Source organism: Crocuta crocuta, unplaced genomic scaffold, assembly GCF_008692635.1.
Source record: "Crocuta crocuta isolate KB4526 unplaced genomic scaffold, BGI_CrCroc_1.0 scaffold223, whole genome shotgun sequence".
Lineage (NCBI taxonomy): Eukaryota > Metazoa > Chordata > Mammalia > Carnivora > Hyaenidae > Crocuta > Crocuta crocuta.
The window spans coordinates 4,737,066-4,755,340 of record NW_027529426.1 but is presented as its reverse complement, the minus strand read 5'-3'; the positions used below and the strand labels follow the sequence as shown (position 1 = coordinate 4,755,340).

Below are 18,275 nucleotides of genomic sequence, written 5' to 3'. Positions count from 1 at the left end.
GTTGTACAGCAATCTTAAGCAAGCTTGGCTGCTCAGAAGGGCCTGTGTGTATTGTTCCAGAAATGTCAGGGTTTATGTACATGAGGTAGAAATGCCAGTTGGCTCTCATCGACTTATGACCATGGAATCTGGTTTTACTTATATAAAATGGCATCTTTCGTAGGTAAGGAAAATAAATTCCAGCCATTCTGGGGCTGAGGGAGAGGAAGGAGCAGAGAAGGGGCTTGAGGAATATTATGTTTTATTTTTACTGGTTTATATTTAAGGTAACCTTGGCATTTATTTGGACACCTTGTTTTGTCTTCTAGGCCAAACACCAGAGCACCCTAGAAAGCTTAACTAAAAGAATGCTCATGTTTGACCCAGTCCCTGTCAAGCAAGAGGCCATGGACCCTATCTCCGTGGTAAGTTTTCCAAAATTGAACACCTCTTCTTATTTATTTATTCCAAGTGGCAGGAACATTATTGTGTGTTGTGTTATTCCTTAAAGCTACTCATCCCTTGACAGGCATTTGGTAAACAAACTTTTCTCAAAGTCTCAGAGAATAAGCGAAACAAATTACCCGCCACCCCCAAGCAACTGTGCATCCTTGAGTAAATGAGATCCATATCTCCTTAAGACCTGTGCCCCATGCCTCTCAGGGTGTGATCAGCACCGAACTTGGGTCACAGGCAAATCTGGTCACGACAGAAGTAGATTTACACAAACTCCTCAGTTGCCAGCCTTTTTAGTTTGGGCTCTCGGGATTATTGGTTTGGGCCAAAAAAAGTTCAGCCAGACTGATTTTAAAAATTAATGTGGGGGCACCTGGGTGGCTTAGTCGGTTAAGCATCCGACTTCGGTTCAGGTCATGTTCTCACGGCTCGTGGGTTCGAGCCCCGCGTCGGGCCCTGTGCTGACAGCTAGCTCAGAGCCTGGAGCCTGCTTCAGATTCTGTATCTCCCTCTCTCTCTGACCCTCCCCTGCTCATGCTCTCTCTCTCTCAGAAATAAATTAAAAGAAAAAAATTAATGTGGATCTGGGGATGTTAAAAAAAATCCTTAATGTTTGTCATGGTTAGGAAGCATTTTCAAATGTACTTTTATGAGAAGTCTGCATCAAGAACATGATTGTTTTGAGGTGTTTTTTTTACTCAAGATCACAACCCCAGTTATATAGAAAGAAGAATTTCTTGAGAATGTTTGTGAATGGCCCTTTTTTTTAATACTGGAAGAAAAAATATTCCAATTTGTCTCATGTGTGTATTCAGCATGTCCTTCACAGAGCTGATTTAAAAAGATGAAACCTAAAAAAAAAAAAAAAATCCTCATTCCTGCATGTAAATGTATTCAGAATAAAAAGCTTTGCTTAAAACCCGTTGACAGCAGCTAGGCTGAGCTGTGACTGTATGAGGTGGCTGAGGAGAATCGAGCGAAGGAGAGAACTTGGCGGTGAGGATGGGATTCCTTTCCACTCGGGAGAGCCTGGGGCCAGGAGGGAACCTTGTTCAGTGTCTCTGTCAACACCTTTGTGCTAAGCCAGCCCCTCGGTGGGCCCGGTCCTTCTAGATGCTTCTCCCCGCAGGTGGCCAGGATCTTGGCCAGGTGTTTCCGTAGGTGCGGCCCTGGTGGAGACGGGGCACCAGTGAGAACAGAAAGGGGTCCCAGGACTTCCAGTCAGGGAGTGGTTTCAGTCTACTTCGGGAGATCTGGTGGAGGGAATATGAAGTAACAAGACAGCGCTCCCATGCTGCCCTTTTCTTCCATGGGCCTGGAAAATAGTCACAAGGGGGAAAACTTGGCCTGAGTCGTGTATCTGAAGGTTGGTAATGACACGCTTGCAAAATTAGATCATCCTTATGCATCGGCTGCTGAGGCTCCTGCCAAAAATGTTTATACAAGACACAGGGGTCACTCGGAGGCCCTTGGAACTGAGTTGCCATGGATATTACTAAGCCAGTGAAGTGTTTACCGCTACGTACAGTGAAAAGTTAGGTCCAAGTGGCTTTAAGGAAATAACATTTACATTCCGGCATGATAACTGGATAACCAAGTGTCTGAATGTGATAATAACCGAGCAGTAAGAACTTCATTAATCAAAAAAGTAAATTGACTTCTGATGTTATTTGGTGCTGTCACCATATTCATCAACCCCTTACACCAAACGATTGCATGATCATGTTGGAGGAAAATTGAGGTGTAAAATTTCCCTATTAATTATATCCTTGAAATATGAATAGGTTTTTACTACTGGAGAATATGATTAATTCTATAAATGATGCAGAACCATCTTTGCATTTAATATTCAGTATACTTACCATGCTTTTAATCAAGCATGAAAATATGGTCCAAGAGCCAATTTAAAGCTCAAATGAAGATCCACATTGCTAAGTTGGTGTGATATAATTAAGTGTAAGGAAATGCACTTGACTGAAAAAAAAAAAGGAAATAAAATGAATCTGAAGTAACAGTTATAATGCTGTAACTTATAAATACATGAAGTTAAGATATGTAGAAGTATCTTTGCAATTAATGGTTTCTAGTTTTCAACTTTCAGCCAGCAAGCACTTAGGAGATTTAATTAGATCATTTCACCAAAAGTCAATGTCAGTTCTTACAATGAAATTTCTTTTTCCTGCTTCAGCAAAACCTGAGTTAACAGAAACATTCGGGGGGTGGGATGTTGCGATTATTTTAGTTAACAAAATTGAATAAAAAGCTTTTGTTTCCACTCTGGAATCTTCAGATTTTATCTTCCCTGACTCTGTAGGTGGAGAGTGCTAAACCTAATTTGTTATTCCTTTATTCCTTGTTTTTTTTTTGTTTTTTTTCTAATTTCACCTTTAACCTGAAGGCTGATTACCTGTTTGGCATTTTGCTCCAGTTTAGAGGAAGTAAGGAATTGTCATTTCTCTCTTACTGAAATATAAGCCTTCAGTACAGTCTTCTGCTAAACCTTGTGCTTGGAGGCAAACCGTAAGTCTTTGGATCGTCCTATTAAAATTTGCAAGAAGGGGGAGCAGAGTAGAGACCCTGGGCTCTACTCTCTGCTACTTACTATCAATGCAATATTGGCAAACCACTAGCAGCTCTCGGAGCCTCTTTTCTTTTTAATTTGTAAAATTGGAGATGATAATATATAGAATGCAAGATAGCATATGACTATAGAATGCACGTGTAAAAGAATTACCTTCTTGAAAGCATTTGAATACATCTTCAAAGAAAGTTGAAAATTCATTTAATTCAGGAAGTGAGAAAGAAAACAAAGTTTTAAAAAGTATTTTCTTTTATTCCTATAGGAAGAGGACTTTTGAAGAAAGAGGTTTTTTTTTTCCTTGTAATGAAAATTGTCCCTCTAACAGACTCCTTCCAGGTTGAGAAGTACATAAAATCAGTAGTGGCTCTCTTCTGTTCTAACAGAAACACATGACTTTTCTGAGTCTGGTAGAAAGAGAGCTTTCCGCTTTTGTTTGCATAGAAGGGTTTGACATTTGCTGTTTCCAGAGTGTTTGTTTATAAACGCACCACGCCTTCCTGCACTGGGAACCCCACCCTTGGTATGAAGATTCCTTTCACTTGCCATTGCCCTGGCACGGATATTCACTCTTTTTTTTTTTCCCCCATATTAATGAGCAGTGAAATAGAGACTCCATCCATGTTTCGTGCAGTCACTCCAACCACTTAAACTGTCTGGTGATGGAAAACTCACCCAAACTATTCCCAATAAAACAAGAAGCAATTGGAACTCTCACTGAAGTACGGAGTGATAGCTTTGAAACATCATTCAGACCCTGTGCTTTTTTCCCCCCATCACAATTAAAATCATCGTTTTCGAGAATCGAAAGAGTTGGTGCTATCCTTAGTCTTGACAGTAGTACAAACTTGCTCAGAGGGTGCATTAATTTACTGCATTCATTCATCAAGTGTTTGTGAGCACCCAGGCCAGGCCCTCATCTCCCGTTCTAATGAGAGGAAGCGATCCACAAACGAATTACACCTGGTGTGGGGGTTGAACACGTGAATGTCTGTTACAACTCGGAAAGTACAGCCCACGCCCACCCCTAGTGAGGGCCAGAAGGTCCCAGAGACCCTTGCCAGAGTCCTGTCTGTCTGCATGCTGCTCTGCTCCAGGCTGTCAGGCCTCTTTGGGTAAGCAGTCCGCATCCCACACGGCACCGGGGCACTGGGTCAGTGGCCCAAGGAACCTTATCTACTTCATCAGCACTTGCCTCTGATTTGGCTGTGGGGCTAGTGCAGCACTTATTTGCACTGCTTTGTTAGAAGACTGGAAAGGTCTGGAACAGAGCAGAAGCAGCTATTACCAGGGTGTACTCAGCCAAGGCTCACACCCGCAGCAAGCCCTTGGATGGGTCCTTATGCTGAGGAATCCGGATTGTTGCAGGCCGATTGTACCAGCTTGTGTGCTCTACCCGAGTAATGAGAGCAAACACGTCCTGTAGAAGGTTCTGGAGAAACCACATTTCTTATCCCTTTTAGAAGGCAGTCAGACTGGAGATAGTTAATTGTGTACTCTGTTGTCTATCCAAATGTGTTTCCCTCTTTTTGGCCCCATCACCCTGCAAACACCGCCCATCACTTCGGAATGGGGGACAGGAGGCGGGGCGCATTCACTGGAGAGCACACTCAGCAGAAATGTGCATAATGTTTCTAAAACTTGGCTTTATGTGTGGCTTTCTCTTTCTTTATGGCTTGGGAAACCTGAGAATATTATTAAATTTGCAAATCTCCCAGGTTCTAAATTCCTACTTTCCTTAAATTCACCCCACAGTTAGAAAAATCCAGCAATGACAGCAATAAGGGTGTCCTCATTTTGCTTTCTGTTTAACTGCCAATAACTTGGCATTAAAATCTAGGTCATAGGGAGGTCTTTGAAGAATAGGGCTGAAAATAAGGGAGCAGCTACATTTTGGTGAGTACAGGCAATTGGGAAAACACTGCTTTCCATTTCCTAAGTTTTAGTTTCTAGTACCAGAAAGAACTTTTGCCCTTTTGAGATTTATAGAAAGCAAGTTGTCCTTTAGAACCAAGAGAAAGCATTCCCCTCCCCCATATTTAATTATTTCTTTAAACCCTTATTGTACATACTAGATTTTTTTTTTTTTTTTTTTTTTTGGTTAGTGAATCTGTGCCTCTTCACATTCCTTAGTTTAATATTTAAATGTAAACAGATTTCATATTACTATGGCTATATGTTTGGGTCTCTCACCTTATGGTGTATTTACATGTGCCTGGTTCTAAAGAAAGGCAGAAATAGTCTTTTCCCCTTTTGAATCTTGATACAGAACCCAAAGCCGTCTTTAAAAACAACCATTTATATATTTTGCATTTCCTGATGGTATATCCTTCAACGTCCTTGTTTTTAAGCAGTATTATTAGTGAAAATTCTTTCCCCTCTTAAATTGTACTTGAATGATTTACCAAATTTTAATACTAAAAACTAGTGGTTTTATTCTGTATCTCTTTATCATTTACAGCCATGCTGTTCAAAAGGGGTCTATGCACCTAGGGCCACGCCCCAGAAATTCAGAATCTGCATTTTAACAAGATCATCTGGTGACTTCCTGCACAGTAAAGTCTGAGAAGTTTCAGATTGAGAAGTTCAGGTCCATTATAGTGCCACTCCTTGTCTAGAAAGAGAAGGGACCTGGAGCCCCACAGTGCGTGTTAAGCTCCTTATCTCATTGAATCCAGTTTTAACCTCACAACCTCCTAGGATGTCTGGTGTTCAGTGTCACCTTGACGATGTATCCTCATGGCACCTGCGCTTGTAGTATTTAGTACTTTTTCCTGTCCTTTTCTGTAGAATTGCTTTCTTAACGTAATAAATTTATTTTGAAAAGGAAGTTTATCACTACTGTAAAAAAAAAAAAAAGGGGGGGTTTCTTGTACATTTAAATAAACACATAACCATTTTAAAGCACCGTGTATTCTTTGTGTACCATTTGGAAGTATCTTCACCACCCCCAGAGACGTGCACCATACCGCGGGAATCCCTACTCTAGGAGATTGTAGAGATTGCATTGCCAGGGTAAAGAAAGGACAGAAGAACAAAACACAGAGCCTTAACGATGAGAAAACTGACTTCAAAAGCAGATAAAGACAAATACTGCCCAGTCCTAGTCCCTGACCCTTAGGCCTAGTATGCCTGGGAGAAGGGAGTTTTAGAAGCACCTCTGGGGATTCTGAGGCACAGCCAGGTGGAGATTCACTTGTGGATTTCCAGAGAGGAAAGGATGTGATCTCAGTAGTAATCCTAGTAAGAAACCACTGCTGACCCACAGTTATTTACAATTCGCAATAGTGGCCACTGGGGGACTGGGGTAGCCCAGAAATTTATCATGCATTTAATTAAGCTGCATTGGTGGGTTTTCTTGGTTGCCTCATGAAAAAGTATTGCCTCAGAATCTGGAATGCATAGGCTTTTAGAGCTGGAAGAGAGGTGTAGCATGTTGCTTATCACTTTCACTATAAGGTATTCAAATACAAGTAGTTTTCTGCAGATGGACTTGACATGTCATCACTAAAACTTGCAGTTTCCCTAACACCTATGAGTAAAGAAAATAGCTTATGTTGAGTTTAATTTTTTAAAAAGCATCCTACAAAACTTTTTTTTCAAGTTTAATTCTAGTGGGGGGGCGCCTGGGTGGCTCAGTGGCTTAAGTGTCTGACTCTTGATCTCAGCTCAGGTAGTGATCTTGTGGTTCGTGAGATCGAGTTCTGTGTTGGGCTCTGCGCTGATGGTGTGGAGCCTGCTTGGGATTCTCTCTCTCTGTCTCTCTCTCTCTCTCTGTCCCTCCCCAGCTGGTGCTGTCTCTCTCTCTCTCTCTCAAAAAACAAATAAATAAACTTAAAAAAGTTTTTTTAAAAAGTAACTCCAATGAATTCCCTGGCCAAGGATCACACTCATAGTAATAGTACACAATGATTATGACTGATTTGTATTTAAAGCTGGTAGTGTTCCGTTATTCTGAATCCATAAGAGAGAAAGGTATTTAAAGATAAACTAGGCCAGTTGTGAGACAGATCTTAGTTTTGGAGGAAATAGACTATTTTGATGTGGGGGTAGCAAGGTATAAAGGTTCAGACAACTGGGCCTTTGTGTGCAAGTCAAAGTCACTTCAAGCATCATGTGACCTTATTTGTGTCATATTAGCTGTTTCTTACGGTTCTGTGTCATGCACAAATTTGGAACTCAAGTTACCTTCTATAGCTTCATTCAAACTGACGGAATGAGACCACTGAATGCCTTGGGGCTGGGTATATAATTACACTATGGTGGGTGGCCTTCAGACCACAGGTGGGGAGGATGATTGACTGTCCTGATTGCCTGAGACTGCATGGTGTCCTGAGATGGAGAGCTTTTATGCTACACACCATCCCAGCCAAACCAGGACTGCTGACCTGCCCAGGCTCGGATGGTCAGCAGCCAAAGCCCCTCCAAAGGCACTGCTGTGCAGCCCCGGTTCTCCATATTGTCCACAAGTGTATTGTGAGACTGTAAATGCCCTGCTGCTGAGTTGAAGGATGGAGAGCATTTCCTGATGACCCAGAAGCTCCATCAGCCGAGCAACGAAGTTCGTTGGCTTGGCTGATTGTTGGTGAACCCCAAAACTGACTTCTCCCAATAATGGCCACAAGTCTTCTGTTTATAACTTGTTTCAGAATTTTGCCAGGTATCAACATCAACCTTAACATTTGACATGGGAATCATCTTCGAATTAAATTTGAGATTTTTCACAGTTATCCCATTAACCTTACCGTTTACTAGATGAGCCCTCCTGGCATTTTCGAGGGTCAGTATATATCTAAACTGCTTATGGAGGTCCACGTAACTGAGAGTGACTTCTTGTACATTTTCACCTTAGTTCACGTGTCAGGCCAATGCACCTGTGTCACTGCTTATATGTTTCTGTTTCTCCTTCCCGATAGTCATACCCATCTAATTACATGGAGTCAATGAAGCCCAACAAATACGGAGTCATCTACTCCACACCATTACCCGATAAGTTCTTCCAGACCCCGGAGGCCTTGTCTCACGGGATGCAGATGGAGCCAGTGGACCTGACCGTGAACAAGCGGAGTTCGCCGCCCTCTGCAGGGAATTCTCCTTCCTCACTGAAGTTCCAGCCCTCGCACCGCAGAGCCTCACCCGGTCTGAGCATGCCTTCTTCCAGTCCACCCATGAAGAAGTACTCGCCGCCTCCTCCGGGCGTGCAGCCCTTCGGCGTGCCGCTGTCCATGCCCCCGGTGATGGCCGCCGCCCTGTCCCGGCATGGCATCCGCAGCCCCGGGATCCTGCCCGTCATCCAGCCCGTCGTGGTGCAGCCAGTCCCCTTCATGTACACCAGCCACCTCCAGCAGCCGCTCATGGTCTCCTTGTCGGAGGACATGGAAAACTCAAATAGCAGCATGCAAGGTAAACGTCACTGGGGACAGCTCTGTGGCCCCCGCCTAGCATTCAGGGTCTCCGCCCACGGGCTCTGCGGGGCCACAGAGGAGGCAGAGACTAGCCCTCCTGTCAAGGAGCCATTGCCCTTAGAGCCTGCCTGCCTGCCTGAGGCATTTCCTTTTTGTTGGGGATAGGGGGCAAGTGTTGATACTGGAAGAGCTCCCGGGAATCAGGCTGTTTAATGAATGCCATGAAATGATTACTTTCACTGCGTAATTGTCGACTTTGAGATAGTAAAAATCCTGACTTCTATTTTGCTTCAATGAACGCCAACAAAAAAAGGCATTTATTTAATAAATGACTTTGATCGTGGTGATAACTAATGGTTACTAAAAGCTGCCTTGTGTACTGGCTGGAAGCAGAAGACTATGGGGTTAAAAGGAAATAACCCAAATTCCTAAGGAAGACCTCTGTGGGTGCTGATGTGCTCAAAGTCCAGCTTCCTATGCACGCCGCTTGCTGGCAGAATAGTTGTCAGGGGAAACAACCCCCCACAGATTTGTGTCTGTTATAATTTTGCTAAAGGTAAACAGATACTCCACACATCAGTGTTGTAGATAGAAGCTTGCACTAAACTTTTAAAAGCTGACATTGGTCAATTGTACATGGAGTGACTTTTCTATTTTTATTTTTTAGTACCTGTAATTGAATCCTATGAGAAGCCTATATTACAGAAAAAGATTAAAATAGAACCTGGGATTGAACCACAGAGGACAGATTATTATCCTGAAGAAATGTCACCCCCTTTAATGAACTCAGTGTCCCCCCCGCAAGCACTGTTGCAAGAGTAAGTATGTTCAGGTCCACCGGGCATTTGTGTAGCAGCGCGCATCTTGGGACCTGGAATGGAAGCTCAGTCTTCCAACTCAGGGTGTGGTGTGGCCTGCCAAGGACACCTTACAGTAGGGGGCAGCGACTGGAAAAATGGGAAATCTCCACAGGCAACATGTGCCGCCATATGCACTGTCTTATGACATTTACGCCAAGTTTACAGTCAATTGGTTGCTCGTGATTTTGCCACCTCGTCATGCAAATCATTTTTATCTTTTTTTTTTATCCTTCCAGACTGTATATAGTTTTCCCATAGTCTCAATCCCACTATGGATTGAATTTGGCATTCTAGATATTCTACTTCAGATTGGATCATGAAAACTTTATAGGACACACATCATCCTTCCAGTTGTCGCTTCTAATACCGTTTCTATGAAGGGGAATCAGAAGCCCAAAGAAGTCACTCCAAAAAAGTCCTGGGACTAGTGGTGGCAACAGAAAGTTGTCCATGTAGCTCAGAGAAATTCAGCGTTGGTGCAACCCACTATCTCTGGTTGAAAATCACATCTGCCCTTGGAATGTTCAGTCTGCTTTAGAACTGCCATCCAGTAGGAAGGCTTCTGGATTGGTCTATATCCAAGCACTGAACAGTAGTTTGTGTTAGGTCTAATTTGCTATAATGTGATGGTGTCATACACAAGCTAAATAGCATCATTGATGGGATTGGCGACAATAGATGTCCTTGCCTTCTACCAGCAATTACACTGGAGGCTGTGTGTGTAGTAGCTAAGAAGGTGACCTTTGAATCAGACATCCTGGATCCCAGCTCTGCTCTCCACCATATGTATGACCTCAGGCTTGTCACTTAATCTTGCCTTGTTTCCTCTTTATTTTCATTATTGACTATAGTTATTTTTCTTGTAATTGTCTTGTGCTATGGCTCTTTGAGGTTGGATTTAATGACCAGCTTCCTAGTACAAAAGCAATAGTTATTGTTTCCTCCAGGTCCCTTCTATCTTCTTACTCCCATATCACCTTTTTCCAACCTGAAACAATGTTCTGCCCACCTTTCTACGTCATCTTTTCCCCTCTCCCTGACACAATTCTGCAACAGGATGTGAAATGTCTGGCTTTCGAACAGCTATTTTCTGGAACTTAAAATATATTCTAGTTCTGTCCACAGTCAACCCAAGGAGGTGCCTTCATAGTAGGTCATGTTAATTGCCCATTAGACCAAATCATAGTTATTTGGGGGGAGGAGGAAGTTGTCCTTTACTCTGTGATAGGCGAAGAAGAGAATGAATCCTATGACCAGCCACATCAGCAGGGAGAGAGTGTGTCTGATGGACTTGTGCATTATTACCTTTGACAGTTGCATGATGCACCCCCCAATGAAACTTTCCCAAATGTTTTCAAAGGAGTTATTTCATTCCCCCAGAACTAGCATGTGGGAGTCAGAGCAAATGGAGAACCGATGAGCCAAGATGTTAGATAACTCGCCTTATAATCACACTGGGAACAGCAGGGGGCCCTGGGCTTGACCTCCCGCCACCGGATGACTGTTCTTCCTGCCACGCTGTCCATATCTAACCAGTGCATCCAGCTCCTGCTCTCAGGTGAAAGGGAACACAGAAGGACTAGCCAAAATAGACACATCTTGTAGACTGAGTTACGTCCTTCTTTATGATGCCAGATGTCTCTGGCAAGTTAACTAGCAGCATGATTTGCACGTGTCATTGTTCCCGTACAGGTGATGGGAAAGATGCTGTAAAACTAAATAGAGCCACGTGCCCACAGAGAGAGGAATCTATTGACTGAAGAAGGGTTATTCCAAAGTTGAAATTATTATGAATTACATTGTAAAACATTACAGAAGAAAAATACTTGCAGGCTATATATTCTGCTACTGAAAAGAAAATACCTTTTTTCCTTATTTTAAGTTATATTCTTTTGATGATCTCAAGCTCCGTGGCTTTTAATGACTAATGAGTAATATGCTTATGTTAATGCTGACCTAAGAATGCATTTTGGTCCTCAAGAAATTCAGACTAGCCACAACTGGGACGTGTACTCTTGAAGCAGTTCTCTCCCAGATGTGATTAAGTAATGTCTTGGAGTGTGCCCAGTAGCAGCCCACATAGGAAACCAGCTAGCCAGGAAAGAATCAATTGAAACCAAGCGGCTAGTACCATTGCGATGAGGCAGGCCCCATAATATTTGCCTTCTGAAACCCTTCCTTGCCAAGGGTGGAACATAAAATGCACTCAAATGGCTATCAGCTTCCTTTTTTCTTTCTATCTTTACATATGTGAAGTGTATTTAGAACAAAGAGCTTGAGGATCAGATTTCCCCCATGTAATTGTATGTGTATTATAGCAAACTTAAGAGGGGTCGGCTTAACTCAAAACAATGACCAGGTATCTGACACGTAGTAGCTGTTCTGATTTCTTGGTTGTAATGATCCCAGACCACCTCTTTAAAAGTGGGGAGTACAGAAAGTGAGGTCTGTAGACCCTGCTCTCCAGCCCCTGCCTGGACCAGTATCTGACTCTTTAGATACAGGGCTGTCAGCCACCATCAGAATGATGCTACCTCTCAAGGTAGATGTCAGCTTGAGCAGAGATTTCCTCTTTTGGTGTTGGGACATCCCCCCAAAAAACTCTTCATGAGATTCAACAGCTGTAGGAGCAAAGTTTGCAAATGGGTTTCTGAACCCTAAAATATTAATAGGATCATTTAGTAGATTTACATCTGGAACAGATGTTATCCTGCAGTGTGTTGTATACATTACACACAACTTCCTGAGATGACATTATCATCATCATCCCCATTCTACAGAGAGGCACAGGGAGGATATATACGTTGCCTGGGGTCACAGGGACGTGCAGTGACAGAGCTAAGATTTGAGGGGTTGGAGCACGCAGCCTTTTAACATGCCTTTGTATGCAAACTGAGCTGGAAAAGGCAGTCATAACTAGTGCCCAGAAACTGTTATAGACACATTCCCAACCCAGAAAATCTAATAATTTTAGATTTAATAATAAATCTAAAGTCACCTGGGATACTCTCTCGGTATCCCAGAGGCTTAGGAGATACATTTAACCGTTCAGTGTTTTCCCCCTAGCATTTTATTTCCTGAAGTTTTCTTGATGAAGATGAAACGTTTCAATCAGTGGCGTTAAGGTTGAAAGTTAAAAATAAACCGACAACCCTTTTCTTTTTATTGAAGGATTTTAAATTAACAATTCAGCTTTATAAAAACCATATGTGTCCATAGACCTGTCACTCCTCTATTTTCTCTCTTTGTTTGTACATCTATATAATTGAAGTCCTTGTCCGCCTGCCCTACCCGACTAGTTCATGTTCACCTCTCCATGTATCTGAACTTGGGCCATTTTATTCGTCTGTATTGCCCCCACTAAACATCAAGGCAGGAAGGTAAAGTGATACTCAAAACCGATGGTTTTCTTTGCTACTAATAGACATGAGGAATAATTAAAATCACTTAAAATCAATGCACCTTTTATTCTTTCACTTACTGCTTAGCATGTCTAGGAAAGTTACTGATAAGGGAACATGTATTCAGAATTTTACCAAGATAAAAACAGGTTTCATTTCAGGACCCCCCTTTTGATTTTTATGGCGAAATTTTATTAGCCTTTTTTATTCTCACAAGCGTTTGTGCTCCTCAGTTTTCCCTTTCTCCTTGTCCAGGCTTGTACAGAAAATTCATATGTTATTTGGAACATTTTGAGAACTTTAGATTCAGATTTATAAGACGAGTCTTTCACTACTGTTGGAGGCCAGTTCCATAAGCTTGTAATATATCAGGCAATTAGTCATTAGGAGAGCAGATGAACAGATTAGAATTTTTTAATCGCTGACATTAATCAGCAGAGGAAGCCTGAGAAAGCTTTACAGACTTTCCCCAGCTCTTCCCCAACTGCCTCTCCTCTCCCCAGATTCCCTGAGAAAAAGAGAAAGTTGAGAGCAATGGTGTTTGACATGATTTGATTTCAGACCCACCCTGGAAAGGTGAGCCGACACAGGAGCGGGTCTGAGTGAGCAACTGCAGAAGTCTGCACCAGGTCCCCCCAGAGCTGGGGCTGCAGCACTTTGGGGTCTCTGTCAGGGCTGAGACACTTCCTTGCCTGACTGCTAGTGCCACCCCAAAATTCTCCCTGAGGCAGGAATAACAGTACCGGTAAAGGTTTGAGGTTGTGAAAACAGCAGTGCTGTTATTATTTTCTTTTCTTTTTTTTTTTTTGGAAGAGCCAGAATTTGAAACTCAAATGTGAATTGGTCATCTTTAAGAGAAGCTAATTGCCAGCTATGTAAAGGATAAAATGTAGATGGAGGTAGATGGAGTGGGGGTTGCCTAAGATTTAGGAATTTGACCTTTCTCATTTTTCCCTAAAGAGGATAGTCGTGGAAATCAGGGCCACCTGGGAAGAGACATTGACAGTGCTCGGCATGCTCAGAACCACAAGAGACTAGACCTAGGCACTGAGGGAAAGAGACTCTCCCAGCTCCTGCATCTCCCTCTAGCGTAGCACCTAACCCTTCTTACTGTCATTACTTATCTACATGTCTGTCTCCCCCTAGAGTGTGAGCTCCTCGAGGGCAGGACCCCTGTTTTTATTCATCTTTGTGTCCCGGTGCCAAGCACAGTGCCTGGCTCATGGTAGGTGCTCACTCAATGTTTGTTGAATGAATATAGCAGTGCTTCTTGGGTTGATCAGCTAATTTCTTTTTGTTTTTTTTTGTTGTTGTTGGGTTTTTTGTTTGTTCGTTTTTGCCTAGTGTCGTTAATGCCTTTGGTAGACTGAAGAAAAGGAAGAGCCCTTCACTCAATATTTTACATTTAACATTGGCTTTCGTAGGAATCACCCTTCAGTCATAGTACAACCAGGGAAGAGACCTTTACCTGTGGAATCTCCGGACACACAGAGGAAGCGGAGGATACACAGATGTGATTACGACGGATGCAACAAAGTGTACACTAAAAGCTCTCACTTGAAAGCGCACAGAAGAACACACACAGGTATCAGAAATACAAGCCTCACTTCATCTTTCTTCCTAAGAAATACTAACATGGAATGTTAAGAACAAACAGTCTAGCTTTCAGAGGTTATTACAATGAAATTGTTCCAGGCATCTTGAAAGTTAGCAGAGTTGTCTACATATACCTCTGTTCATCATGAAAAGTGAACTTTCTGATGAAGGGTTTATCCTTATAATAAGTTAGAATTGATTCAAGGTTATCTCTGTAATGGTGGAGTTCTGTACTCTGTGTTTAAGGGACAGAGAAAGGGATGGAAAGGCTGCTGGAACAGAGGGAAAAGTACTCTTAACCATGAACATGTCTCCGCAAGGATGTGGCCTTCATGTGGGCCATCATTTAGCAAATGTACATTATCAGATTCACAATGGCAAAACCCAGTGTTTTATGTAGAACAAACAAATGTAGCGGTTTATAGAAATGGAATTCAAATGGAAGACTTGTTGAAGGAAAGAAAAGTAAAGATATTTGGGTGATTCATGTCTTCCTAAAACTGAGGGAACTTCCATACTGTTGCCTGCCATATTTGTTCTGGGGTCTTTTTATTCTGTCTAGTATTGACTAGAGACCATGCAGCCAGATCTTACCAAAAAAATCATCATTTAAAAAAAAATACAGTTCTGAATATCTCATTGAAATACCAAGAAATGTCCATCCTTAAAATGTCTAGAGAACAAAGGATAGTTAATGGGAACTAATTTGTGATGCCCATTTGCCCACTAACATGTGAGATTGCCACGAACAACCTTTTCATTTGTAAGGACTTTCATCCTGGCTCTCCCAAAGATTTTCCCCCAAGGGTCCCCTGTTCCTCAGCTGCCCGGTACCATCATCCCACAGTCCAGGGCTGGAGAGACCCGGCTTCTGACAGGGTGGGAGGAATTACTGTATTTTTAGTATGTCTGAATTAGAGCATTATACTTGGGCATAATTGCAGTGATGAAACAAACGAGAAGATGCTAAAATCTCTGCCCGGATAGAGACTTCTCATTTTTAGGAACAATTGAAATAGTAAGAAAAGTCCCACAAACGCTAGCACCACATATAACTAAGCACCTCAGTAGGTTTAAGACTTGGAGATAAACAAATACAGATCACCAGCTGTTTCCTAAGGTATTCGTCCCTACTCTTGACGGCAAAACTAAAATTATTTGCTAGCTCCTCAGAATGGATTTCAGTGGCTTTATGCTTTAAGAACTCTTAAAATCCCATTCACCCCCTCCCACCGCCCCCACTTTCTTTTTTTGGCAGAGTGCTGGTTAAGTATTAAGAAAATTAAGCTATTTTCTTGTTTGTCCTGTAGTGGTTTCTGGGGCACTGTGTTCTCGAGGAGCAAATAGATGAATTACCTTAGAAATACTATTTACCAAGAGTTTGGGCTCAAAAATCTTAGCTTCACTGTTTTAAGCTCTTTCTTTCATCTTTCGTTTTTGCAGGAGAAAAACCCTACAAATGTACCTGGGAAGGATGCACATGGAAGTTTGCTCGGTCTGATGAACTAACAAGACATTTCCGAAAACATACTGGAATCAAACCTTTCCAGTGTCCAGACTGTGACCGAAGCTTTTCCCGTTCTGACCACCTTGCCCTGCACAGGAAACGCCACATGCTAGTCTGAATGCCTCCGTCCCCTGCCTCAGCGTGGCTCCCCGCTCTCCCGGCTCTCTCTCTCTGTCCTCCTTCCCGTTATCTAACTCATTTTTTACATGTACGTTTTAATTTTGATTCAGCTGGTCTGAATCTCTGAATTTATATCATTCAAACTTCCATATGGTCAGTAGTAGATATTCTCTAATCCTCCTCTCCTTACCACGGGTCAGACCTAAAGAATGTGAACACTTTTTTTTTTTTCCGGGGATGCTAAGCAAACCCTTCTTTACAGATACGTTTAATGTAACGAGAACAAGGGAACATGTAAACTTAAAATAACCAATTGTCAGTTCCTCCATGTATTTCTCAAAAGAATGTCAAAGTAAATGTGTTAGAAATATAGTATCCAGCCTGCTAATCCTTGCCAGGGACGTTCGTACCTCTGTGTCTTGTGCTCGCCAGCAAGGAGGCTGAACCCTTTTCACAGATTTCCCAGAAGTGCAGCAAGATTGCAGGTAGGACAGTCTGCTCGTCCACTGTCCTTCACAAATCCTGCTTGTGCGCTTGGATTTAGCACTTCATCTAAATTAAGTCCCCTTACACTCCTTTGTGCCTGCAACTAATAAGGAGGCCTTTCCAGCCCTGGGGATGAGCAAGAGCTGCCGACTTGTGTGGGTGATGTCTGCCAGTTCAAGGCTGGATGCTATACTTGCAGGGCACGGAGGCCGAACGAAGGGGCATTGATCAAGGGAGAAGCAGCAAAGGCAAAGGAGGGAGCCGGCCGTTCCTCCTGGCCTGGGGCGTTTCGTTCAGTGAGGTTTCATCGTGTGGTTAGCTGTGCAGTGCTCTCCCAGAGCGTCCGGCTCTGTGTTCAGCTGTGTAGAACCACCCAGCAGAGCCAGATACTGATGGGGTTATCTGTGCACCTGTCTCCATTCCTCCGATGTCCTTAATGTGGGTCATCAAGCATTGGATAGTAGGGACACAAAAACACTTGTCCAGTAATGGTAAGAAAAATCTTCCAGATAAGAATATGGATGGCCTTTCTTTTACCCAACCTAGTCACAGCTTTTTTGGCAAACAGGGAAACTATTGAGTGGTAGCTGTATTCCCGTATCAAATTAATCATACAGCTTTTATACAGAAACTCTTCTGTGTGAACTGTAAGGTGCCAAGTTGGCCGTCATTTGTGTTTGTGATACATATCATAAAGAAGTATCTGCTAACGCCGTAGTAGATTCATTCAATTTAAGACCCGAGTGACACTATTTGTAAATATAACTAGTTATAAAGCACACATACCTTCATTCGGGGGACAGATTTCTGAAAAATAAAGAAAACCACAGTTCAGGGATTCATATATTAATAGCTCAAAAATTCCCAAGCATTTACTGTTAAGGAGCTGGAAATCAATCACTGTCAAGTATCCCATCAGAAGAAGCTGAAAATGACTCGTGTTTATGTTAAAGATAAATAGCGCTATTATTCGGGGAAAATTGTTTTTTTTTTCTTTTTTTCAAAAGCTGGCTTTTGAGCACCATAGTCTAAATGCCAATAAAAATAATTCATGCGTAGAAATGTCATTGGTCCTAAATTTGAAGAAAGTGGGCGACGGTGGTCAAATGTGGGTGCATACAATGAAATGCGCCTTCAGCCCTCCATAAAGGGTGGAAGAGGAGAGAAGAATGGAATCCTGAAGATTCAGCCCAGGCACAACTCAGGATCCAACATAACCTTAACTGGGAGGAATTCGCTGTTCAATTGTTTTTAAAACACCAGTGAATGAGTGATTCTGGAGGCCTGCAAATCACGCGGGGAGCTTATTTTGACGGCGCTATGTTGATAAAAGTTAGCTGTAGGGACTGCACCTAAGAGGTCCCACTCATCAGCCCTCTGAACCAGCTGAAAGGATGTGTAGTTGAGAGACGCAAAGTAATTTGTTACCTTCTTGGCACTTGGTTTTGATTTTCTTCTTCTTNNNCCTTGTTTTGTTTTTTTTTTTTTTTTTTTTTTTTTTTTTTTTTTTTTTGGGTAAGCACTGCGGAATTTGTTTAGAATATTAAAACATCTTAATTGGGCTTTTTTTGTTTGTGTTGTTGCAACTATGACATGAAAGATTAAAATGGCTCTTGGGAAAGTAGGTATTGTCTGTACTGTAAATGCTTAGTCACATTCATGCCAAAGTGTTTGTTTCTAGAAGTGATTCTTTATAACACCCTGAGAATCCAGTTGGAATGCAAGGAACTTTGTTGGTTAACGGAGATGACCAGATTATGTGTTCCAACCCATAGAGAAGGTAGGGGGAAAAGGCAAGAAAGGGTAGAATTGATCACCTTTGAGTAATTAGCTTTGAGTGTGAGTCCAGTTAATAGAAAGCTTCTTAGGTTCTCATGAAATTAGACG

At 42.3% G+C, this 18,275-nt stretch overlaps 1 protein-coding gene across 1 annotated transcript; it reads left to right on the top strand.

The window, feature by feature from the left end:
• Positions 1–314: 314 nt before the first annotated feature.
• Positions 315–17,455, top strand: KLF3 (KLF transcription factor 3). The gene is made up of 5 exons (XM_077758952.1): positions 315–404; positions 7,930–8,416; positions 9,086–9,236; positions 14,104–14,264; positions 15,719–17,455. Exons 1-5 carry the CDS (start codon positions 348–350, stop codon positions 15,898–15,900), a joined length of 1,038 nt encoding a protein of 345 aa, XP_077615078.1. The 5' UTR covers positions 315–347; the 3' UTR covers positions 15,901–17,455.
• The last annotated feature ends 820 nt before the right edge of the window (positions 17,456–18,275 follow it).

Bases quoted from the DNA above. Each gene is read 5' to 3' on its own strand.
- KLF3 (XM_077758952.1), top strand. From the start codon at position 348: ATGCTCATGTTTGACCCAGTCCCTGTCAAGCAAGAGGCCATGGACCCT. The intron at 8,417-9,085 runs GTAAACGTCACT...TTTATTTTTTAG, and splicing joins CTCAAATAGCAGCATGCAAG to TACCTGTAATTGAATCCTAT. The intron at 9,237-14,103 runs GTAAGTATGTTC...TGGCTTTCGTAG, and splicing joins CCGCAAGCACTGTTGCAAGA to GAATCACCCTTCAGTCATAG.